The sequence below is a fragment of the Python bivittatus genome, unplaced genomic scaffold, assembly GCF_059951505.1.
Source record: "Python bivittatus isolate LINGU-HERP-01145 unplaced genomic scaffold, Pbiv_v1 ctg000480_np1212, whole genome shotgun sequence".
NCBI lineage: Eukaryota > Metazoa > Chordata > Lepidosauria > Squamata > Pythonidae > Python > Python bivittatus.
Genome location: NW_028277075.1, coordinates 75,488,840 through 75,510,688, shown reverse-complemented (window position 1 = coordinate 75,510,688; position 21,849 = coordinate 75,488,840). Strand labels below are relative to the sequence as shown.

The 21,849-nt window shown below is 39.9% G+C and overlaps 2 protein-coding genes across 6 annotated transcripts in view; one reads left to right on the top strand and one right to left on the bottom strand.

Annotated features, from left to right (window-relative positions):
* Window positions 1-6,856, bottom strand: part of TTLL4 (tubulin tyrosine ligase like 4) — a 30,632-nt gene extending 23,776 nt beyond the window's left edge. For both annotated transcript variants that reach the window (XM_007419811.4, XM_025177617.2), the window contains exon 1: window positions 6,605-6,856. The gene's annotated coding sequence lies outside the window, so the exon portion shown is untranslated. The remainder of the gene's footprint in view (window positions 1-6,604) is intronic.
* Window positions 6,857-6,986: 130 nt separating this feature from the next.
* Window positions 6,987-21,461, top strand: ZFAND2B (zinc finger AN1-type containing 2B). Of its 4 annotated transcripts, none has more exons than XM_025177755.2 (9): window positions 6,987-7,097; window positions 9,157-9,251; window positions 11,607-11,738; window positions 14,708-14,859; window positions 15,220-15,324; window positions 16,371-16,443; window positions 19,112-19,188; window positions 19,573-19,706; window positions 20,561-21,461. In XM_025177755.2, the coding sequence occupies exons 1-9, from the start codon at window positions 7,022-7,024 to the stop codon at window positions 20,581-20,583; spliced, it is 867 nt and encodes a 288-aa protein (XP_025033523.1). In that variant the 5' UTR covers window positions 6,987-7,021; the 3' UTR covers window positions 20,584-21,461. The 4 variants fall into 4 exon arrangements, with proteins under 4 accessions (XP_025033523.1, XP_025018747.1, XP_088002494.1 ...); XM_025162979.2 differs by having other exon boundaries at window positions 6,989-7,097; window positions 19,573-19,657; XM_088146368.1 differs by lacking the exon at window positions 20,561-21,461 and adding an exon at window positions 7,374-7,480 and having other exon boundaries at window positions 7,021-7,097; window positions 19,573-20,503.
* The last annotated feature ends 388 nt before the right edge of the window (window positions 21,462-21,849 follow it).

The window sequence follows — 21,849 nt, the reverse complement described above, 5'->3', positions numbered from 1 at the left end:
AGTTCCTTGGTCTTTGCTGCAGTCGTCAGCTCGGCTTTCGCAGAGCCATCTTCAGTTCACCATACCTCTCCCGGAAGTCTCCAAAAGATCTATCTTCCAATGCTTATCTATCCTTCTTTCCTTGGATTATTGATTATCCTGGCGGGTTCCAGTTCAAAGCATGGGACTTGATACACCTGACTATAATGAATTACCCAATAACAAATTCCAACCTGTTGAAAAATCCAATACCCATATACTTATTAGGCAAAACAAAGAGGTAATGTGAGCTACCAGCATTTGGCAGGATAGAATTTCTCTTTGTAAACAAGTTGCTTGATATGCACCATATGTAGATTCTGAAAAAGAATCTACTGGCTTGTCCAGATTTTGGCTTAGTTGAATCCCAGAACAAACTAGAACAGTTCAACAGAACCTCTGAAAACTTGTTTTCCATTTCATGCACATTCTACTGAAAATGTAGATTTGTAACAGGTGTCAAAACAGAAGATGACAGTGATATAAAAAAAAAAAATCACTAAGCAGCCAGTAGATTAAAAACAGGCATTTTATCTAATCATTTATGAATATGAACAAAAAGTCAATCAATAAGAGAGAGATCACCTTCCTCAGTAAACTGAAGAAGATAGGAAGCTGAAAATACCTTACCCAAACTCTATTCCCAAACTTGGAAACCAACAAATGTGTTAAGAAAGAACTGGATGATTTTTTAGATACAGTAATAACACAAGAAGGGGATGGTTTATAATAAAAAGATGGAGGGGGTTGTCTGTTTTACATTCTGATTTTTTAAAAAAGGAAATTACTGGTCATCTTAAACTTTCTTGGTAGAAATAGATAAATTATCTGGGTAAAGTTAACTCTTCTGAAGATAACAACTATTAACTCTTAATATCAACTATTAATTCTTCAGAAGCTAACTCTTCTGAAGATATCAACTATTCCAAGCTTAAATAGGTCCTGAGGGATTTCCCCCATTTTCTTCTTCTTGTGCAATTTGTAGCAAAAACAGAGATGTCCCTAAGCATGATTCCTGAAACATTTCAAAGGCAGTTGTAAGAGTTAAAGAGTTGTGGACTCTGTACGCAAGGCTTTTGTTTGATTGATGCCAATTGATCAGAAAAACAAAGTCTGAGAATGTATGGAGCTACAGCAGGAGAGGTAGAAAGGCTTGAACAAACAACTTTTTAAAGCATGTACTCAATTATACATTCTCCTAGACCCCAGCTCTTTTTAATCCTTCCTGCTCATATGAGAGACTAGCAAAAAGCATTGAATACTGACTCAGACATATTGTTACAACATGTATCCACAGAGCATTGTGACTGGAGCTCTTGGTAAAGCCATTCATTGTGACCAGGGACTATACTTATCAGTTACAACCACATCTCTATCCTCTCCCTCACCACTATCCCTTCCAGAGCTTTCTGTTAATGTTGAGAGCTTAGGAATGAATGCATTTATTTTTGCCATTACCACTGTTCTGGGCCCTCTGAAGTTCAAATCCTTTCCAAAATTTTGTTACTTTAGTTTCAGCCTTCTTTAGAGGAGTAGTACTTCAATTCAGATGCTCCTGCTCTCAAATTTATCCAAGTCAGGCTGTTTTAATTTGGGATTCACAAAATCTGAGCATATCTCTACTTACCAAGTTCTTCTGTCTTTGTTTCAATCCTTCACTAAAATGATAGGTACAACTCTTGTCACAACCACTGCCACCCCTACCAAAATCCCAACCTTTACAGTATAAAATGTTGGCCCCTGCTATCACTGTGTTGCCTCTTAGTATACAATCCATCTATCATTTTTGCATGTCTACCTGTGTATATGTGAAAGGAAAAAGATATGCTCAAGGATCATTACAAAGAATATATTACATTGAGGTTAACATAAATCTGATAGTTTCTGTTAGTTTCAGCAAAGATTTCAAACAGCACTGACTTAGAAAGTTTTTAATGTTACTTTTTGTAACTACATGTTGGAGAGGTGACAACTACAACCTTTAATAAATACTAGACAACCTTGTGACCTGTTGGGTCATCCTTTGAGAGAAAGGAAGTGCAGTGTGATGTGACCAGAATGAATATTAAATTTTAGGCTGACCATATATTTTTTTTACCCCATTGCTGGACAGTCCCATCTAAGAAGAGTATATATCATAAACAGAAAAATAATTGTAGTGGCAAATGAACTTCAATAATAAATCAATATTTACTTACCTAAACAGATAAATAGAATGAGGGTAAAAAAGCAGTGGGAGCGGGAGGGATCTCCGACTTCCTGCCAGCTTCCCTATTGACTTTGCTTGTGGGAAACTGGCAGGGAGCATCAGAAAATACGATCACTTGACCGTGGGGACGCTGCAATAGCCACAACTTTGCGAATAAAACTGGTCTGAACATTGTGGAAATTTCAATTCCACAGGAGTAATGGATCCCAGATTTTTTACATATTCTTTAAGTTAGTGGATTTTAGGTACCTTGATTCAAAAATTGTTGCAGTATAATGCCCTGTTTGGGCTAACTTGAGGGTACAAACAGACAAACAGATAAACACAAGGAGAGTTTTAGTAGTATACAGCTATGCAGTTTGCGTCTCAAAAGCAAACTTTATGGATGACCGAACTGTATCCCAAAATTAACACCAAAACAGAAACACAATACAGTACCACCAAGGATTTAGTAGAAAATGAACTTAACAAGTCTATTAATCTTTATTTAGAAGTCCAACAATGTTCAACAGAGCTTACTCCCAATAAATATGCATAGGATTAAATAAGATTTCAAATGCCAAGCTATTGCACCAAATATATTATTTCAGACTATCTTTTATCTATTTAGCATTTTGGAAAGATATCCATTTTACAAAACTAAATAGTTTTTGCACATTTAAAGTATAAAATCCTATCAATATCTTTCTATTCTTTCATAAAGAACACTAATTCACTAATAACTGGAACAAAACAATTTTTAAGAGCAACAGCACTATCCCCTACACACTGTACCTTTTATCTGAGTTTTGAAAATAAATTAACCATAGCATTGACAGCCCCTCTCCCAAACAAGACCATGTAATATGTTGTAGCAACCTCTGAAAAAGTTACCTTATGAACAATTTTGAATAACATCTGCTGTTTGGCAGAAAACAACAGTTCTCCTTTCTTGACAAAAAACAGTAATTTCAAGTCTAGGAGACCATGCTCTTATAAAAGTCCACAAAGTAAATTTGGACTAATTTATTATGGAAATAAAACTCCATTTGTCATCTATTATTGTCAGCCAAAACTATCCAGTGAAAGTGTCACCAAGGAAATTATAATTCTCAGAAATGCTTATTGGATCGAATATATTTCATATTTAATGAAACAAGTTGTGTAATATGGAACTAGCAGCTCTTTAAAATTTAAACACATATAATAAAACTACTGAAAGCCAGTTTGGTGTAGTGGTTAAGGCATCAGGCTAGAAACCAGGAAACCGTGAGTTCTAGTCCTGCCTAGGCACAAAGCCAGTTGGGTGACCTCGGGCCAGTCACTTTCTCTCAGCCCTAGGAAGCAGACAAGGGCAAACCACTTCTGAAAAAATCTTGCCAAGAAAACTGCAGGGACTTGTCCAGGCAGTCTCCAAGAATCAGACACAACTGAACAGATAAAAAAAATAAATAAAACTAGCAGCTCTCTTTTTTCTGATGTTTAAAAAGTGTAAAATAAGAACACATTGATTACTTTTATTCCCATTCTCCATTTACACACTAATGGATACCGTTTGTCTTCACACACTGGGCTATGCTATGAATTGATCTAACAATGGTCTATTAAATAAATTAAAATGGTTGAGTCCATAATACAATAAAACCATTATCAAGCAAGCCATATTATGGCTTTGAACAATATGTGAACTCAATAATTTTTAAAAATGCTGCTGGAAAACAAATTGATATTTTGTTACTAATTTTAAATGATGGAATGCTTTTTGGTATGAGCTAAAAGCAAACACTCCCCCCCCACCCCTTTGGTACCTTTGAGTCAGTGTTGTCTCCTGGCAACTGCCAGGACTAGTCCTTGCAATTTTCCTGGCAAGGTTTTTGGAAAGTATTTGCTCTTGCCTCCTTCCTAGGGCTGAGAGAGAGTGACTGGCCCAAGATCAGCCAACTGACTTCGTGACTAAGGCAGGACTAGAACTTACAATCTCCCAGGTTCTAGCCTAGTGCTTTAACCATGACACAAACTGGCTCTAAACTCTCACTATAGACAATAATACCAAACCCAAATCATGCATTAAGAATTAATCTTCAGTTGCTTGATAAGGCTGAGATTCTACTACAGAAGACAGAGAAAACATAGTATGAATATTCCTAGAGAGTAGATAAAGATACTAATAAGATGAGGAAACTGTTAATATGGAAATACTGGTTAAAGTAGCAGTTACTGACCTTCCTAAAGTCTATCAAAAATCAGACATTTCGATTTCTTGCTGTGGTTTCCATTAATGTACAAATCACATATGTGAAAAACAAATTGCTTCCTGGTACTACTGTAAAATAAATAGAGAGTTGTAAACATTTAGCGTGTTCTAACTTGCCTTGACATCTGTAACTCTAAAGAGTGACCTAAAAAGAATTAACACTGTGAATTAACAGATAAGTGAGCTTCCCTCTAGGATCAAGCAAAATGAAGGGCATCTGTTAACACCAAGATTCATCTCTTTCTTTGATTGCTGTAAAACTTCTGTGTGCTACCGTTTTCATAACATGAGCCACACTGGTGGCTTTAAGCAGTAACAACACTTATTGTAACTGCTGTGTAATATGGAGATGTGACAAGTGAATACTTGGGAGCATATCTTTTCAGCAGACACTCCCAGCTATGGAATACTTTCCTCAAAGAGGCCATCTGATGTCTATTGCTTTTAGCTATTACCTTAATGCATTGCTTGGCAGGAAAAAGTTATCTTACTACTGTACACCAACTCACAAAGCACATTGCATTTTCCCCAGATAGAAGTTTCTAAGGTCAGGATATGCCACCAAAGATCAACTGCACAGAACTAAATCAGAAGAGCAGTGTTGCCTTAATACCCTGCCTTGAGACCCAGATAATCTGACTGACCAGTATAAGAAATAAAATTTGGACTTGAGACCTAATCAAACAAGTGTTCCTATTTTCCTGCTGAAAATCAGTGCTACATATTGAATCCACTTTGTTTGTGGAAAGACTTTTTATTAAGTGGAGACTTCCATTAATGGAAAAGGGGAAAGTGGGTTTTGCCAAATCCTCTTTAATTCTGCACTCACCGTTCACCTGCTCCAGACTGTGAAGCATCTTTCAGAATATGGGAGGTAATATGAGGATGTTAGTACTCTTTATTCCAGGCTAAGCTGATTCTGCTCCTTCAGCTGTTCTTCATGAGGCTTAGTTTTCAGATCCTAACCATCCTGGTCTTTCTTCTATGAATAAGCTCTATTTTGACAATGTTCTTTAAATATGGTGTCCATAACTGGACTAATTATGCCATACACAGCCTGATTACTACAAAGTAGAGGGCATTATTACTCCATGTGACCTTGATTCTATGTTTCTGTTAACATAACTTAAAATTGCATTAGCTTTCTTAATACATACCTAGCTGTCCATTAAGACACCTAGGTCTTTTCTGCAGTTGCCTAATATAGTAAGCTATGTCTCCAAATAAAACATTGCAGCTACTAACAAATGAAAACAATGTCTGCATCAATGACAAATACATTATAAAGAACAAAATATGGACAAGAAGTTCAAATTCAGCCCTGGACTTATACAAGTATTTAGGCAAGTCATTTTTTCAGCTTTATTTCACCATTTGTAAAAGAGAACATCAGTAGTGATGCCAGCGATGACAAGTGGCCAAGACTTGAAATAATTACAAGATTCCTCCCCACTGACAGGAAGATGCTCATAAAATTGAGAGTACACTCCAATAAAGTGGTAATTAAAACCAAGTACCCCATGGATACAATGCTTGCTTCCACACATATCTTTGTCACACCTATTGTGTGAAGTAGCCTGCCTACCCACGTGTAGTCTTTGCCTTCCAACAAAAGGACTCATCTTTTGTAAACAGTAGCCACGTACCACAGACTTAATGCAAACGGAGGCAAGACAGGGTTACCCAAAGGGGGAAAAATGAGTTTTTGCGGACTCTTGACACACTTTCGGAGACAAATAACCGAAGGTCCCAAGCTCTACCTGATTTCCCCATCCTGAACGTAACGGAGGCCCGTTCAATTTGATCTTGGACAGATAGTTCTTCAAACGAATCCTTCTCAACCTACCATGCCGTAACCCTAAGATGCAGAAATGTAACTTCCCTCAAGACACCTCGAGGGAAGGAATGATTGGGAAGGAACCGAAGACCTGATCTACAGGAAAATAAGCCCGGCATCTGCCGAAAAGGGAGCATCCAAGGGAGTTCAGACTAGTTAAATCAGATTATCTCAGTTCCACTAGAAATTAAAAGCCGGGCGCTTCACTCTGCTCCAGGCCAAGGCCCCTCTGGAAATTCAACATCCCGCGGAAGAAAGAGAGAGGGACCATTACCCAGAACTGCGATTACAGGGTCCGCTTACTTACCGGCTCCGGGGCGGGCGGTGGCTTGGCCCCCTCCGGCCCAACCCGATCCGCCCGCCGTTACCATAGAGACACTTCCGGCTAAGGCGGGATTAGAATGCCGCCGGCGGCTGTTCCTAGCGTTCCGCCTATCTGCCTAAAGGCAATCTCAGCCTCGGGCGGAATTCTCGGTTAATTCCTCGCGCAAGAGAGAGACGGGAACTGTGCCGCTAATGACTTACAACTACCATCATACACCGCGCCATTCCGTTTCTCCATTTACCTGGGTACAGCGCGCCCTAGAGGAAAAGCGAAGACTTCGGTGGTCGAGCGCGCGCCTCTCACATCCGTACTACATTTCCCAGCATGCCGCCGGAATAAAGTATCCCAAATTTCACTGGGCAGGCACTAAGTTTCTCGACGCCGAAGGGCCCTGACGGCATGACGTCATCGCATCCAGAAACGGAAGTGGGTGGGGCAAGAGGCACGAAGGTTTCCTTGTTTTGCAGAGAGGAGGGTGAGGATGGTCTGCTACAGTATTGGGGGCTGTTGTTTTCTCTTTCCCCTGATTTTTTTTTCTTTTGCCGCTTGTGTAGATTATTTTAAGTGAGCGCCGTTCTTCCTTCTTACCCTGCCTCCTCGGGGTGTTGCAGCCCTCTCCCCTCTCGCCGTTTCCCGGCTGCTGCAGCCTTTGCATCTCACCCGACCCCCACTGGGTCATAATCATCCGTCCTTCCTGCGGATTTCTCCCGCTCTCGGAGCCCCTGGGTTGTAAGTCTCTTCTTCCCGCCAGGTACCGTTCTTCCTCCTCGGCCGCCCCCGGAATCAGCCCCGTTGGCAGCTTCATGGAGTTCCCAGATCTGGGAGCGCACTGCACGGAGCCCTCCTGCAAGCGCCTGGGTGAGGATTTGCCTTCAGCTGTGGGGGCAAGGCGGGCTCCCCCTGCTCGTCCTCTCGGCTGAGGTTTGGGAAGGGCAGGAAGAGAGGCACCGGAGTCCGGTGAGAATCGGGACTTTTTCCAGCTGGGCCTGGTAGACCGGGAAGCTGGCAGTAAGGTTCTTCCACTCCTTCCCCAGTAGCGGGGGTATCGTGGTTTGTGATTGAGCTTGTGCTCCGCAGCGTGGAAAGCTGGGTTTTCTAGAGCTCTAGCAACTACGGGAATTCGTACAGACTGCTTTTTTTTTTTTTTTACAACTGTATGACAAGTGACTTTGCAATGTACTTCCTGAGAGAGCTTCAGAAGAGTGGGTTGGGTTTGTTTTTTTTTTGAGGGGGGTGGCTGGCTGAACTCATTATTTTGGTAATGCTTTGCAGTTTAAAAAACGTGTCATACACTTCCTCTAAGTATTTTGTAGCTTTGGTGATATGCCTTCTAATCGCTCTGCATGGGAGTACAGCATACTACAGCAGCTGCCACATTAATGATGTCTCAGTGATGACACTTGGAATTATTTCATAAACAAAGAGATAAGCAGGGGCTTCTCTATGGAGATGCACCCTTGGCATTTCCTAGCTAAAAGCTTTGAGTCCCCAGATGCTTTGGTGTTTAATGTGAAGATAAAGGCTTTATTCCCAGAAGAAATCAGGCAAGCAGTCTTTGTTTTCTGTTTTAATTAGTTATATATTCTCTCTTGTGAACCAAGCTGTTATATTCATTTCATTCCCAATGATGAAATAAAGCTGGCCATCTTAGAAGAGCGCTCCACATTAAGAATGTAACATGGGACCTTTAGAGTTTGGAAATTGTTGCATACTTCAGATTGGAGGGATTTTATCTTATGTCTAACCCTAACATAGAATGTTCAGTAAACTGCTGGTGAACGGTTGTGTCGAGAGGTCTGGATCCTTAGGGTGCTGCTTGATATGAAATGTAAACTCCCCAGAGTGAAATCTTGTGTAATATACTAGTAAATAAGTCCCGTGGTTGTGAGTTTGAAGGTTAAATGTAAATGGGGGAGACTCTTGCCCTCCCAAATATCTGAAGGAGAAGTTCCTTTGTAGAATTCGAGAGATATTTGTGCCTGATCACATTACACTTGACTATCACAATTCTGCACTGTAGACTTAGGGATTCTTACATAATCTGTCTCTTGCTATGTTTCTTAACAGACAAAGGTTAAAGTACTTTTTTTGCCATTCTATTTTGTTTAATCCAGTTCTGTGTTAAGACATAGGGGTATGAGCAAATGTGAATGAGCATTAGTTTTTTGCTTTATATTAAGGCTCAACAGTTGCAGATAGCAGAAAGATGGTCAGTCTGGACCTGCTGCTCTACTGCACATCTGTGATGAGACTATTTTTCAGATGTGAAGGTTAAGAAGAAAAATATTGAGGGTGTTTTTTTCAGTTTTTCTGATATTTTTCCCCAAGACTTTCCATCTCTAATCTGTTTGCAAAATTAGTTACCATGATACCTTCATTGTGTTCAAATATTTTCCTCTGCTGAAAAGGCAAGTACCCTTTAAAATAAAGTCGGACAATTACCATGGCATCCAGTAAAATGCCTAGATAGTCATTTGAAAAGTTGCAGGGAAAACTTTTACAGCTTTTCATTGCTCATTGTTTTCTGCCCTCAGACTTCCTCCCCTTGAAATGTGATGCTTGTGAACAGCTATTCTGCACTGACCATATTGCCTATGCTCATCATAACTGCACTTCAGCTTACAAGAAGGTAAATAAAACTGGAAGGAACAAAATGTGCATCAGATGCAGTATATTCTTAACTTTCGTAGAATATATTGACTCTATCCTGTACAAGGCACAAAAGGGCAGAGACCATCTGCTCAAAGGGAGCTACTCTTTCTGCAGCCTCAGATGAAGCAGTAAGAAGGAAGGCTGTGCTATTTGAAACATGGCTTGTGATGATTACCAGAAATCACCTTTATTTGTCAAGAACAAATTTAGCTCATTTAACTGATTTTTTGACTGGTAAATTCATTCGAGTAGTACAGTGTGAGAATACTGAATAGGTAATATATCTTGATTTTAGCAAAGCATTTGGCAAGTACCCCATGACATTGTGGTTATCCAGCTAGTTAAGTGTGGGTTGGATGACATGACAGTGAAGAGAATACATACTGAGTTGAAAAGTACGCTCATGAACATCGAACTGATGTGAGATTATTGAATTGGCTATCACAAGGTTGAATCCTGAATCCTGTACTCTGAATGTTTTTATTAATGACTTGAATTAAGAGATGAGACAAGACGCTTACAGAAGTCAAATGCACAGGTGTAGGACAGGGGTACTTTGGTTAACAATAATCCTTACGAAACAGATCTTGGAATAATAGGTGACTACAAAGTGAATAAAGCCAACACTCTAGTGTGAATGTTAAAAAGGCAAACACAATTTTAGGCTGGGTCAACAGTAATATAGTTTCTGAAACAAGGAAGTAAAACAACACTGCAATGTTCTGCATTAATCAGACGTAGCCTACAAGTATGTTATTCAGTTCTAGGCACCACCTTTTAAGAATAATGCAGAGAAGGGCAACGAGGATGCTCAGGGCCTTGAAAGGAAGTCTTATGAAGGGAGTGACAGTATTTTGCCTTGAGAAGGGAAGGTGGAGGAGACGTATAAGCATTTTTCAAATACCTGAAAGCATCTCACACAGAAGAAAGTTGTCCTGTCTTTTGTGGTCCGATTGTAAGATATAGAATAACAAGTAACCTGAAAGCTGATTCTGACTGAATGCAGGGAGTGGCGGGGGGCGGGGGGGGGACACCTATAAGAGCAGCTGGATAGTTACCCAAAGAGGTGGTGAGTTCCTTCTACTGGAAAAAACAGAGGCTAGATAGTCATTTGCAAGGGATGCTTTAATTTCAATTCCTGCACTGAACAATGATACTGGTCTCAGTAGCTGAAATGGTTCTTGCAGCTCCATGATTCTAAACCACCCATTTTGTGAAATTGGGTCTCCACAGAAGGTTACCTAAGATAAGAAAATAGCTGGCCACTGCCGCAAGACCTTTTCATCTGTGTGTCACTTCTTCATCCAGTTTGGTAATATGAAAAATGCCATAGGCCTTTTAATCCTTACTTCTGTTATCTCTCTAGAAGTTTGTTTTGTAAACATGGCCCTACAAAAAGGGTTTGTTAGCAGTTGTCTTATACAGGTAGCCCCTGGGTTAAGAAAGCACAAATTACAGACAACCCATAGTTAAGAACAGAGCCTATTGTAGCAAAATTTGAATTAAATACACAATGATTTGAGTTAATTACACAATACTACTTATACAGTATTATAGAATAATACTGTTCCGGCTTACACACAGATTCAACTTAAGGACGGATCTTGAGAACAGAACTCGTTCTTAAAATGGGGACCACCTGTAACTCTGGAATGCATTGTTGGTCCACTGGGTTAAATTTTTATAGGCAAATGTTAATGCAATTTCACTCTTTATGATAACAAACTAGAGAGTGAGTCCTAACAGCATTGGAGGCAAACCAGAGCTACTGTAGAAACTCAAGAGTTATTTAAGGAATCCTAAGTTTGTAGAAGTACCAAATAAATGAATGTTAAAAACTGAAGGGCAGACAGGTCTTTTGAAAACTGAGCATGTCCAGTAGCTACTGTATGCTAAATATCATGGAAAAGGTGAACTGAAAGGAGGAGAAAACAAAGATTATCCTGTTTGAAAGGAGTGGTTGGCTGGAACTCTGAACAGGTGTACCTTTGTTAGATGATGGTTATATGCTGCAACATTTTGATCCAGATGATGTTGATGATGACTTGTTATATTATTATGCTGATTTTTTGCTGGGCATCACTCAGAATCTACCATAATTGGAGCAGTATATGAAATAAAATAAATACACCTGCTCTGTTTCTGAATAGGTGACCTGATAACTTTTTATTATTACAGCTCTCATAATCAGACAAAGAGGAGCTATGTTATCTTGAGGGTCATGGGAGTAGTACTCTGAAATATCTACAAGCCACCATTGTCTATCTCTGCTGTATGATGCATGAATCGAAGGAAGTGCCTACATATCACCCGATCCCTATCCTCTCCCTAGGATGTGCAAGTTCCTGTGTGTCCATTGTGCAGCACACCCATCCCTGTGAAGCGAGGAGAAATGCCTGATATTGTGGTGGGAGCCCACATTGATCAGGACTGCAAATCAGACCCAGCTCAGCGTAAGAGAAAGGTAGGAGGCTAAAGCACTTTCTGCTGCATCTGGCAGGGAGTTGCCAGAATCTGATATACATCAAAAACTGAATCATAGGCCAGTAGAGCATCCTAGTGTTGAATCAGCAGAGTTTGGTAACCAAATTCCTGGAGGTTTTAATATGTTTTTCCCAAGCTGGATGAGAGCCATAATTGGGTGATACAGCACATACTTTGCCCGTATAAAACTCCCACATGAACATGGGAGAGCCACTCCCATTAATGTAGATAGTGCTAAGATCAGCCAAGCTCTCTGTAAAGTTTCCCATGTTCCAGGCAGCACAGTTAAGATAATTATGAGCAGGTGGCTTCTAGATGAGGATCTGTGGTGGATTAGACATCCCTGAAGGAGTGGGGATGGCACTGTGATAGAGACTGGCGTCCAGACAGTGAATTCTGGCTGGATAAAAGAGAGATCGTGAGATCTCCCACTTGCACTCCAGACAGCTCCTCCTTATGAGGAGACTGCAGGAGAGGCTTTTGCAGTCGACTTGTGAGTTGAGCGGCTGGGAGTTGAGGGATTTCAACCAAGCTCACAGCCATAATGCCACCTATATGGACACAAAGTTCGCAAAAGCCTCACTTTCTTAAACACTTTCAGATGTAATTAATTTACAGCTAAAGAGAGATTTTTCTGAGCTGCAGAATAAGAGAATTCCACTTGGTGAGTCAACATTCCTTCTGGACTAAAAAGGAAAAAAAGGGTTTTAACAATTGGTGGATTTTACAAAACAAAAGATAAAGGTAATATGAGCCAGACTGTGATGCTGACTGTAAGTACAGAGTGCCGTTTGAGACAAAAGTATTAAGGGCACAGAAAGACAAAACAGAAAAAAAAGGGGGGGCTGCCTTTTACTCTTTCCCTTGCAATTGAGACACTTTCATTTCTGGATTACAATATTACAATGGCAACCACCAGAAAAGCGGCAAAAATAGCAGAGGGGAGGAGAGGATCACTAGAGCAACCTGCACAGAGAGGAATTACACCAGATTTACTTCAGAAAATGTTTGAGGAATTGAGCAATAAGTTAGCTGAATCATTTGATACTAAATTGACTAAATCAGTGGATACTAAATTGACAGATTTTGAAAAAAGAATGGATCAAAGACTTGTAAAGATGAAAGAGGAGATGAAATAAGTCGAGAAGATGGAAAGCTCTGTAAAACAAGTCTCTGGGGATGTAAAACAAATTAATGACAAAGTGGAAATCCTGGAGAGTAAGACAGAAGTTATGGACAGAGAGCTGGAAAGAGAATGTTATAGGATGCAAAAGAAAGAGGAGGATTGGGTTTACCTGATTTGAAATTGTATTTTGCAGCTTGCTGTTTAGTTTGGATGAAAGAGTGGGTGCTGCTGAGAAATAGAAGGCTTTTGGAGTTAGAAGGACACAAACTGAGATTTGAGTGGCATGGATATTTATGGTACGATAAAATCAAGATTAGCGTAGATTTTAAAAATCATTATGTTAGATGTGCCATATTGAGAATATGGAATAGATACACCCAGGTTGTGCCCGAAAGCATCTTTGTGGCTCTCAGCACAAGAAGCGTTTTATAGATGAGAAATAATAGGCAAATACAAATGGCTAACTTATAGTGAGATACTAGAATTTTGTCAACAGGAATACAAAATAAGATCAACAGGAGAACTGCTGGCAGAGGGATATAGTTGCCAATGGTTTTCTTAATTACAGCTATTAGAAAGATTTAAAGTAGACAAAAGAGTTTGTGGTTTTGAACATTGTAAGACTGAGTTTGAAATAGAATTATGTACAATTGATGAACATGTAATTGCTAAAATGTATAAACTTCTGTTGAAATTTGAAACAGAAGAAGAACAAGTGAAAGAATGTATGTTAAAGTGGGCTAAAATTTTTGGTTATAATATACAGATGCAACAATGGAAAAATATATGGTTGAAAGGATTAAAATTTACACTATGTTATAATCTTAAAGAGAATCTATAAAGGCACTTCAAATACATGTTGGAAATGTGAACAACAAGAAGGGATATTTTATCATGTTTGGTGGATATGCCAAAAAGCTACAAAATTTTGGATTCAAATAAATACACTGATTCAGAGGATTTTAAAGATTAATATACTATTGAGTCCCAAGGTCTTTTTTCTGGGACTGATGGACAAACAGTTGGAAAAAAGTCATGGAACTTTGTTTTTTTATATAACTGCAGCAAGGTTGTTGTATGCACAAAGATGAAAAGTTTTGGCATTACCCACAATGGAGGAATGGTCGGTGAAGATGATGGAACTTGCTGAAATGGCCAAATTTACTTCTTTGATTAGGGAAAAGACAGTATTTACGTTTATTGTTGACTGGAAACACCTTATGGACTTTTTGCAGAAAACATTAAAAAATGAACTTATGGTTTATTGTTATGATGATTAGACAGGATAGATTATAGAAAGAAGAGAGGCATGTTGTAACTTTAGAGAAAGAGGTAAATTTATAATTGTACTTATAACTGCTATAAAGAAGATCATAAGCCACTTCTTTGTATCTTTTTTCTTTTTCTTTTTTTCCTTTCTTGCATTTTTAGCTTTCTCTTTGATTTTTTCTTTTTTATTACTTTATATTAGTTTGTATTAGTTTTTATCTTCTTTTCTAAAAACTTTGAATAAAATTACAAAAAAAAAAATTATGAGCAGGCATGTTAGGCTATTTATGGGGACTTAAGTTTCACTGGAAGACATTTGAAAGCCTGCAGGAGCAGAAAAGCTACGTGTTTAAACTGAGTAAGAAGGCAAGTTATGCCTGCTTAAGATCCCATTCAAACTCTGCAGTTTGGAGAAATTTTAATTCAGGGATTATTTCTTCACTGTTTAGAGGTTGGAGGCTTCATAGATAATAAAGGAGGCAGATTTTGTTGGTTCCCTACTTGCAAACAGGTCGTTCAACTCTGATCAAGCTCAATTGTATCCATTTTCCTAGATTTTCACCAACAAGTGTCAGCGTCCTGGCTGCAAACAACGGGAAATGATGAAGGTCCTCTGTGACCAATGTCATGGCAACTTCTGCCTCAAACACCGGCACCCCCTGGACCATGACTGCAGTGGGACTGGGCGTTCACTCTCCAAAGCTGGGTAAAAGCAGGGCTGAGAATTGTGCTAGTTAAAATTGTATAATACTGGTGCCAACCTGTCTATGTTACTTTCCTCCATTTTCTGGTATCTCTCTAAAAGTAATCTGAGATTGCAAGATTGTCTTGTCTTCCTTGTCCTCCTCGCATCCCCCTAAAATCTCAGTCACATTTTTTGCTGGGCTGGTTGTCCCTATAGTTTGAGTTTAACTTGAAAGTCAAGTTAATCACAAAGAGTGGGACTTAACACGGCTGCTGAAAAGAGTCCTAAAGTGGATTTGGTTCATTTCAAGGAAAGGGAGAGAGGTGATGTGAGGCAAGGATGGCCTGATGCTGATAACAAGAGCTTTGTTTCTGGTTCCAGGAATGCTGCCATAGCGAGGGCTCAAAAGTCTGCCAAAGAACCTGTAGGCACTACATCTAGCAATGCAGCCATGAGATCTCTTGTCAGCCGACCAACCTCCAGCAGGTATAGTCATCCTGAATCCGTGTGGTTTCCTGTCTTTTTCAGTTTGTAGTAACAGTTTTCCATGAGTACTGTTATGTTTTATGATACCTGACACTTCTCTGTCTATGGGAGGAGTAGACAACATGCTATCTTCCAGATGCTTTAGAACATATGGATGACACTATTCCATTTACTCCTGTATTACTATTAAAATATGCTAACCAAGTATAACCATGTATATATAACATGTTGATGTTAGTATATTGTCAATAGCATATAATGCCTATCAGTGTGTGCTGTGGTGTAGTGATCATCCGTAGCTTTGTATCATGCATTGGTCTATTTGCACATGTATAAAAGATGGAATATGTGAGACCTACTCAAAGTAGGCCAGAAAGACAGGCTTGCTTAGGAAGATTTCATCTTATGTAATGTTTAGAAAAATATCAGAATGAAGAGTTTGAAAAAAGACATAACAAGTTATGGTTCTCAGTGTCAGCTGGATTAGGCAATAGCATTCTGGTGAAGAAGTACTGGGAAGTGTGAGGAAAAATGAGGGATTGGCCAAGCTTTGTTGGAATGTATTAAATGGGAACTGTAGTCCTTGGGACTCATCACACTGAGTGAGCATTCTGTGTGAGCATCCCAACTTGATTCTTCTGGTCTGGCCAGACAGACCTTGAGTTGGGGAAGGTATGTGTGGGTGCATGACTGTGTGAATAAGTGAAGCCTGTAGATCACAAAGAGAAGGGGAAAAAAACTGATTTTTTTTTTCCTGGATGTGTGAGTCTCTGAAGAAAAAGAAACAAGTAGCACTGGAAGTGTTCTCCAGCCCTCAGTATGGCATTGTTGTTCATTTAATTGTATCCTCAACCTAATAAAGATGTTATAAATAAAGATGTTATAAAAGATGTTATAAATAAAGATGTTATAAAACTAGATCCCAGTTCAGCAGCTCACATTTCTCCTCTGGAGTCACAAGAACTTCCTGGAAACATTTATGTTGGTAATTTTAGGGCCTGCCAACCTCATGCATTTGGCAGCTGACTTTTTTTTCTTGCATACAGAGCAAGTGAGACGGTAAGAACACCTCAGCCACAAAACACAGCTGTACCTGTTGTTGCTCTGCAGAACGGTTTGGTAAGTCTAGCCAATATATGTAATATATAGGTTATTTATGTTATCTGTTGATGTATTCCCCTCATCTGTTGAACGGCTGCAAAAGAGGCTAATTGTTACCACATCTTAAATAATGCAGTATTATAGTTGCAGTGAAAACACAGAAGAAAAATAGGCCGCTATCAGTTTACCTGAGAAACCAACTTATGTAGTCTTTGCGTCTCTCCAGATCTTCCATCAGTTATCCCATTAATTGGCCAGTATCCCAGCTCTGGTAGTGGTTAGCTGGTTGACATTACATGGGGGGTTTTTTCCCTTAAAAAATCCAGTAGTGCCTTAATTAGCTTTGAAATCACTTCCTGGGGTGGGGTGGGGGAGCTGTGCTTTCCTTTCTCCCCTCTGTATCCCCATTTCACCCCACATACTTATAGCTCATTGTACGATTGCTCCAGCCTTATGCCTCTGTTAGGAGACTGGAAAGAAGTTAATGCATAGTTTGGGCTGTAACGTCAGGTAGAGCTAGGGTGCAGGTAAATAATTTAGAAAAAAAATAGTACAAATTGTGACAATGTTCTCTCTGTTAATTACAATTTAATCCATGGTCCAGATTCAGATGTCAGGTCCAACCATATTATAATTTGGCAGTAGTACAGGCCATTAATGTCTGGATGCTTTATAGCTAGTTATTTATTAGAATCTTATAACATTAAGAATCAATGCCTATTTTTTTGTTTGTTTGTTTTTCCTCTGCCCACCCCATTTTCCCCTTTTGTGTCATGCCTTTTTAATTTGTAAGCAGGGGTTGTCTTATTTCTATTGATCTGAAATCCAGTATGAGAGTCTCCTGAGCTTTAGAGTACAAATGAATGATAAAACAAACTGCTTATGATCTTTAAATAAACAGGGAAAGAGGAGGGAAGGGCAAACTTCTATTACACTTGGCTTCAATTGCAAAGCTGAATTTGCCAAATTTAGAAGCATAAAACAACCAAGTTAAGTTTAAAAGGGTCCGTAGGAAAAAAGGAACATGAAGAAGCAACTAAAGAATTATGCATATTTACATTAAAATCTTAACATATGAGAGGAAAAATAAGGGACAAAAAACATGGGATCTAGCAAGTTGCCTAAAACAGAAGCTAAAGGAAAATCAAAGATAAGAAAGAGAGGCAAACTTGTTCTTACTTTTAAAGTTTTTTAATGTATTCTTTAGTGAATATATAATAAATTAGAAGCTAGTAAATAAAGATAATAATGTCCTGGAAAAATCTTTGTCCAGGTTTACGAATGAATAAAAGTCTTTGTTTAACTATCTTCCATAAGTTAAGTTGATGTACTGAGACAATTTGTCAAAAGTAGTTGTTGAGCCAGGGATCAAATAGGATTTGCATCCAACCCTCTAAAAATAAAACACATACATGCATAAATATAAGCAAAACACACTACATTATATTGATGTTGGTGTTCATTGTTTGGTTAACAGAAAATAATGGAGATAAATGGAGCATCTTGGAATGAAATTATTGCAGAATTTTGCTAATAGATTGAGCTTGGAAATCCTGCCTGTTGACCACTATAAGTCATGTCCAAGGCTATCCCGTTTTTACTAAAAATGATTGAACACTTCCATTTTTAATTTTTTTAAATAAATTATATCCTGCCTTTCCCACAGAAGTGTTTAGAGCATACCTAACATTCCCTCCTTTTATTTTTCCCACAGTCAGAACCCTGTGGGGTAGGTTGGGCTAAGAGTACGTTACTAAGTAGAAAATGATCTCCCATGGTTAAAGGTTGACTTGGCTGGGCCTTAGTCTAATTCTATCTTGCCTGGATTCGACCTAGGCTACTTTTGGCCCATCCAGATCTTTATAGCTTCTGGATACCAAGTTAGGGACTCTGCAGCATCGCTGATTTGGACTGGGTGGTGACAAATAATTATCACCGCCCCAGGTGTAAGGTATGAGGACCCCTCCTACTGATTTTATATAGAAGTTAAAAACCAGTGGGGGGAGAGTCAAACATTGCAGCACTCTGCATTGAAGTAACTACAGGCTCTACTGCTTCTCCCCCATTTTTACTGATTGAAACCACTTGTTAAAGTAGGAACAGAACTACTGTAAAATGAAATTTCAGCTGTGGCTTTGGGCCAGTTACTGTCCCTCAACCTAACCTACCTCACAGAATTGTTGTTGGTGCAAATGGGAGGAGGGAATGCTATGGGATGGAGACCTCCTGAATGAAATGCAGGATAGAAAATCAGGTAAGTAAATAATCTGCTTCGTGTAGGAGGCTCTTTTTCCAACACCTTCCCTTAAGCACTACACCAAACTGGCTCTTTAAAGCTATTAAAACTATTATTTCAAGGGATGGGGAAATAAGAGCTATAGATTTGAGACTCAGGAGAGAGCAGAGAGGTCCAGCATGATTTTTTGTCATGTCTCTTGGAGTCTGGCAGCAGTTGCTTGTATGGATTCTGTAGGAACTCCTTGATCTGGTAGTTTGAAGATGCTTTCTGATATTGTGATCTGTTTTATTCTCATCGTATCTACAAAATCCCTTGTACATTAAGACAAAAATAGGTTAATGGCACAATTCCAGTCCCAAATCCTTGAAATGGGCCCAGCCATGTAAAGGTGCTGAGGTTTTTGGTTTCCCTCAGGTAGGCTGACTCTGCTTTTGTGCTTCATTTCAGAGTGAAGAAGAAGCGTTACAGCGAGCGTTGGAGATGTCTCTGGCAGAAACGGTGCCCATCCAACCACAACACCACAGGTAGAAAGCAGTAGTGATAGCTACCAGAAATCAGCAGGGTTATACCACCATGCCAGACTACTTGCTGAGAAGTTACACTGGGGTGAGACAGAGGGACAGACTTCTAGGACAACTGTGCCCAAACTGTGTAGCCAGCAGATTGCCTCTAATCCAGTGCAGATCTGTTGACATCAAGTCCTGTTCTCTGTTTCTAGCCCATGGGGTTGGGGTGAGCATTCAAAACATTCTGCACTAATCAGGCCCTCTGAACAATAAGTGGAGACAGAGGTTTTATGAAATCACCTTGCACGTACCAATCTACTAATAGTGGGATGAGTATATCAAGAAGAGGGAAGGGATAAATTATGCAGGGTGTCCAATTCATTTTGACCCTGTTTCTAACAGCACCCAGGAGGAGGAGGATCTGGCACTGGCTCGAGCACTTTCGGCTAGTGAAGAGGAATATCAACAGCAGCAGCTACGGCAACAAGTAAAGGAGATGAGGAATTTTTGCCAGTTCATTGTCTTCATAGCTGGACGTAATTCATCTTGTGAATATCGTATTGTGTTATATCCCAGCAAGGAAAGTGCTAATCTAGTTATTGGAACTCAAACTGGAACAACTGGTCTTTCGGCCACCCTGTAGCTCTTTCTGAACAGAACCTTGGAGGGTGGAGATTCTGCTAGTTCTTGTTAAATGCTTTTCCAGTTAGATGCAGTAGAACTAATTGTCCTGTGCCAGTCTTTGCAATAAACAAGTTTTTTTTCCCCCAAAACTTCAGGTGAACTCAAGAAACAGGTACTGCAGTCCCAAGTACCAGAACTTTGTTATGTTTACCTTTGACCTATTAAAAATTGATTAAATTGGGCTAGCTTTTTAAAACTTAAGGATATAGTTCCAAACAGCTGCAAAAAAAAGTGATTGAATTAATATTTGGAAATATGGCCCTCTTTAGACACATAAGGAAAGTGAAAGCAGCTTTAAAAAATTCATGATCAGTATGATGCCTCAAATAAACTACAAAAGCTGTAAGGACAATGTCTCCACTGATCCTATGCTTTTCCATTGTGGTAGAGTCTTTACAGATACAAACTTATGAGAGTGGGTTTTTAATGTGCCTGTTCCAACAAGACTTCAGCAGTTACTGCAGTGCATGCTCACAATATGAAATGCTTGGCAGCCAGTATGAGTGGGATGGTCGCAGCCTTTGTGGATTGGCTTGTGATAGCCTATGAAGATGTAAGGGGTGTGCATGGGATAGAGGAATTTTTTTCTTCAATGTTATCGTAAATGGTGAACTTCAACTTTGTGGGAAGGAGAGGGGAGGGGAGGGGAGGGAAGAATGTATATCCATTTCTGCTGTTCTTATCTATCTGTATATTTGTGTCCTAGGCTCGAAGCACAAAGCCATCTAATTGCTGCCTATCCTGAGCATCGCAAGAATCATTTGATCTGGAAATCATCTGTGGCCATTCCGGTGCTTCCTTTATTCCTGCTGTTTTACCTCTGGGGCATTCTCAGAAGTACTAGCAATGAACCAAAGACTGAATCCCTACCCAGACCTTGCAGAGTCTCTTTGGCACGCAATGCCTGTCACTTGCACTAAGATTGTGTCTATACCTTCTGGGAAAGACAGCATTTCTCCCACTGGATAGGGCAGCAGTAATTAGGGGATAATGCTCCCCAATCCCCAATCCTTTGGTAATCAGCTTCCAGTGATGGCTGCGCTGGGATGTTTCAAGGCTGAGGATGAAGGACTTACTGCCTTCCTCCTGTCTGCTTTGGCCTGTGGCAGTCCCACATTTGGACAGTAGGTGATGCTAAATACTTTCAGAGGAGGGACTTTCCCTACCTCTTCCTGCTGGGCTACTTCTAGCAAGATCAGGAGGAGATGTCTCCGGATAGCTACTCTTTTGAAGTTTCCATATCAAATAAATGTCTTAGCTGCTAGTGCTGCAGGAGTAGCTACAACATTCAAAGAATGCCATGTAGAGTTGGGATTCCTGAGATTAGCATAGCAAGGAAAGGAACCACTTCTGGGGTCTGATCCATGTAATCCTTTCCTTGCTGGAAATTGGCAGCCGAATCTTCTCGTTTTGAGTGTCTTGAATAAGACTGTTACTGCCAGCCCCTTGCCAGAACTCTGACACTCAGCACCCTCTGAGAAAACCAGCCAAAGATCAGCCTTGAAGAAATGAGTAACCAACTTTACACTTCCAGAAGATAGCCAGCCGCTTTAGATTGCATGGTACCGAGCTGCCTGGCCCCAGGTGACTTCCATGCTTCAGTGAGCCTGTGGGTATTTGTTTTCCATCTGATGCATGTTTGCTTGGGACCACCTTCTGCCAGGTGCAATTTGGACTGTCCCTCCCTCCCTCAGCAGGTCCCAGGCATTGTCCGGCATTCTGTGCCTTTGCTGTGTCACCTACAGGGTTGAAGCAGGGAAGATTATTGGAAACTGGCAGGAACCAATAAATGGAGAGATGGAAATAGTTTGTCCTTTGCTTTCATTGGGTTTAATTCACTGCCTCGCAACTGACTTCCACTTTTGCTGTGGGAGTTTGACTTCTTTCTTTTTCCTTCTGTGTGCCCCCAGTTCTGCTCGGAATGTCCCCCAGCTCTCTGCAGCAATGTGGAAGCATTGGAGGGACTACAGGAAATTGATTAAATCCATTGGTAGT

Coding starts and splice junctions, on each gene's coding strand:
- ZFAND2B (XM_088146368.1), top strand. CDS start 7,426: ATGGAGTTCCCAGATCTGGGAGCGCACTGCACGGAGCCCTCCTGCAAG. Junction 7,481..9,156: donor GCCCTCCTGCAAGCGCCTGG/GTGAGGATTTGC, acceptor TTCTGCCCTCAG/ACTTCCTCCCCTTGAAATGT. Junction 14,860..15,219: donor CGTTCACTCTCCAAAGCTGG/GTAAAAGCAGGG, acceptor TTCTGGTTCCAG/GAATGCTGCCATAGCGAGGG.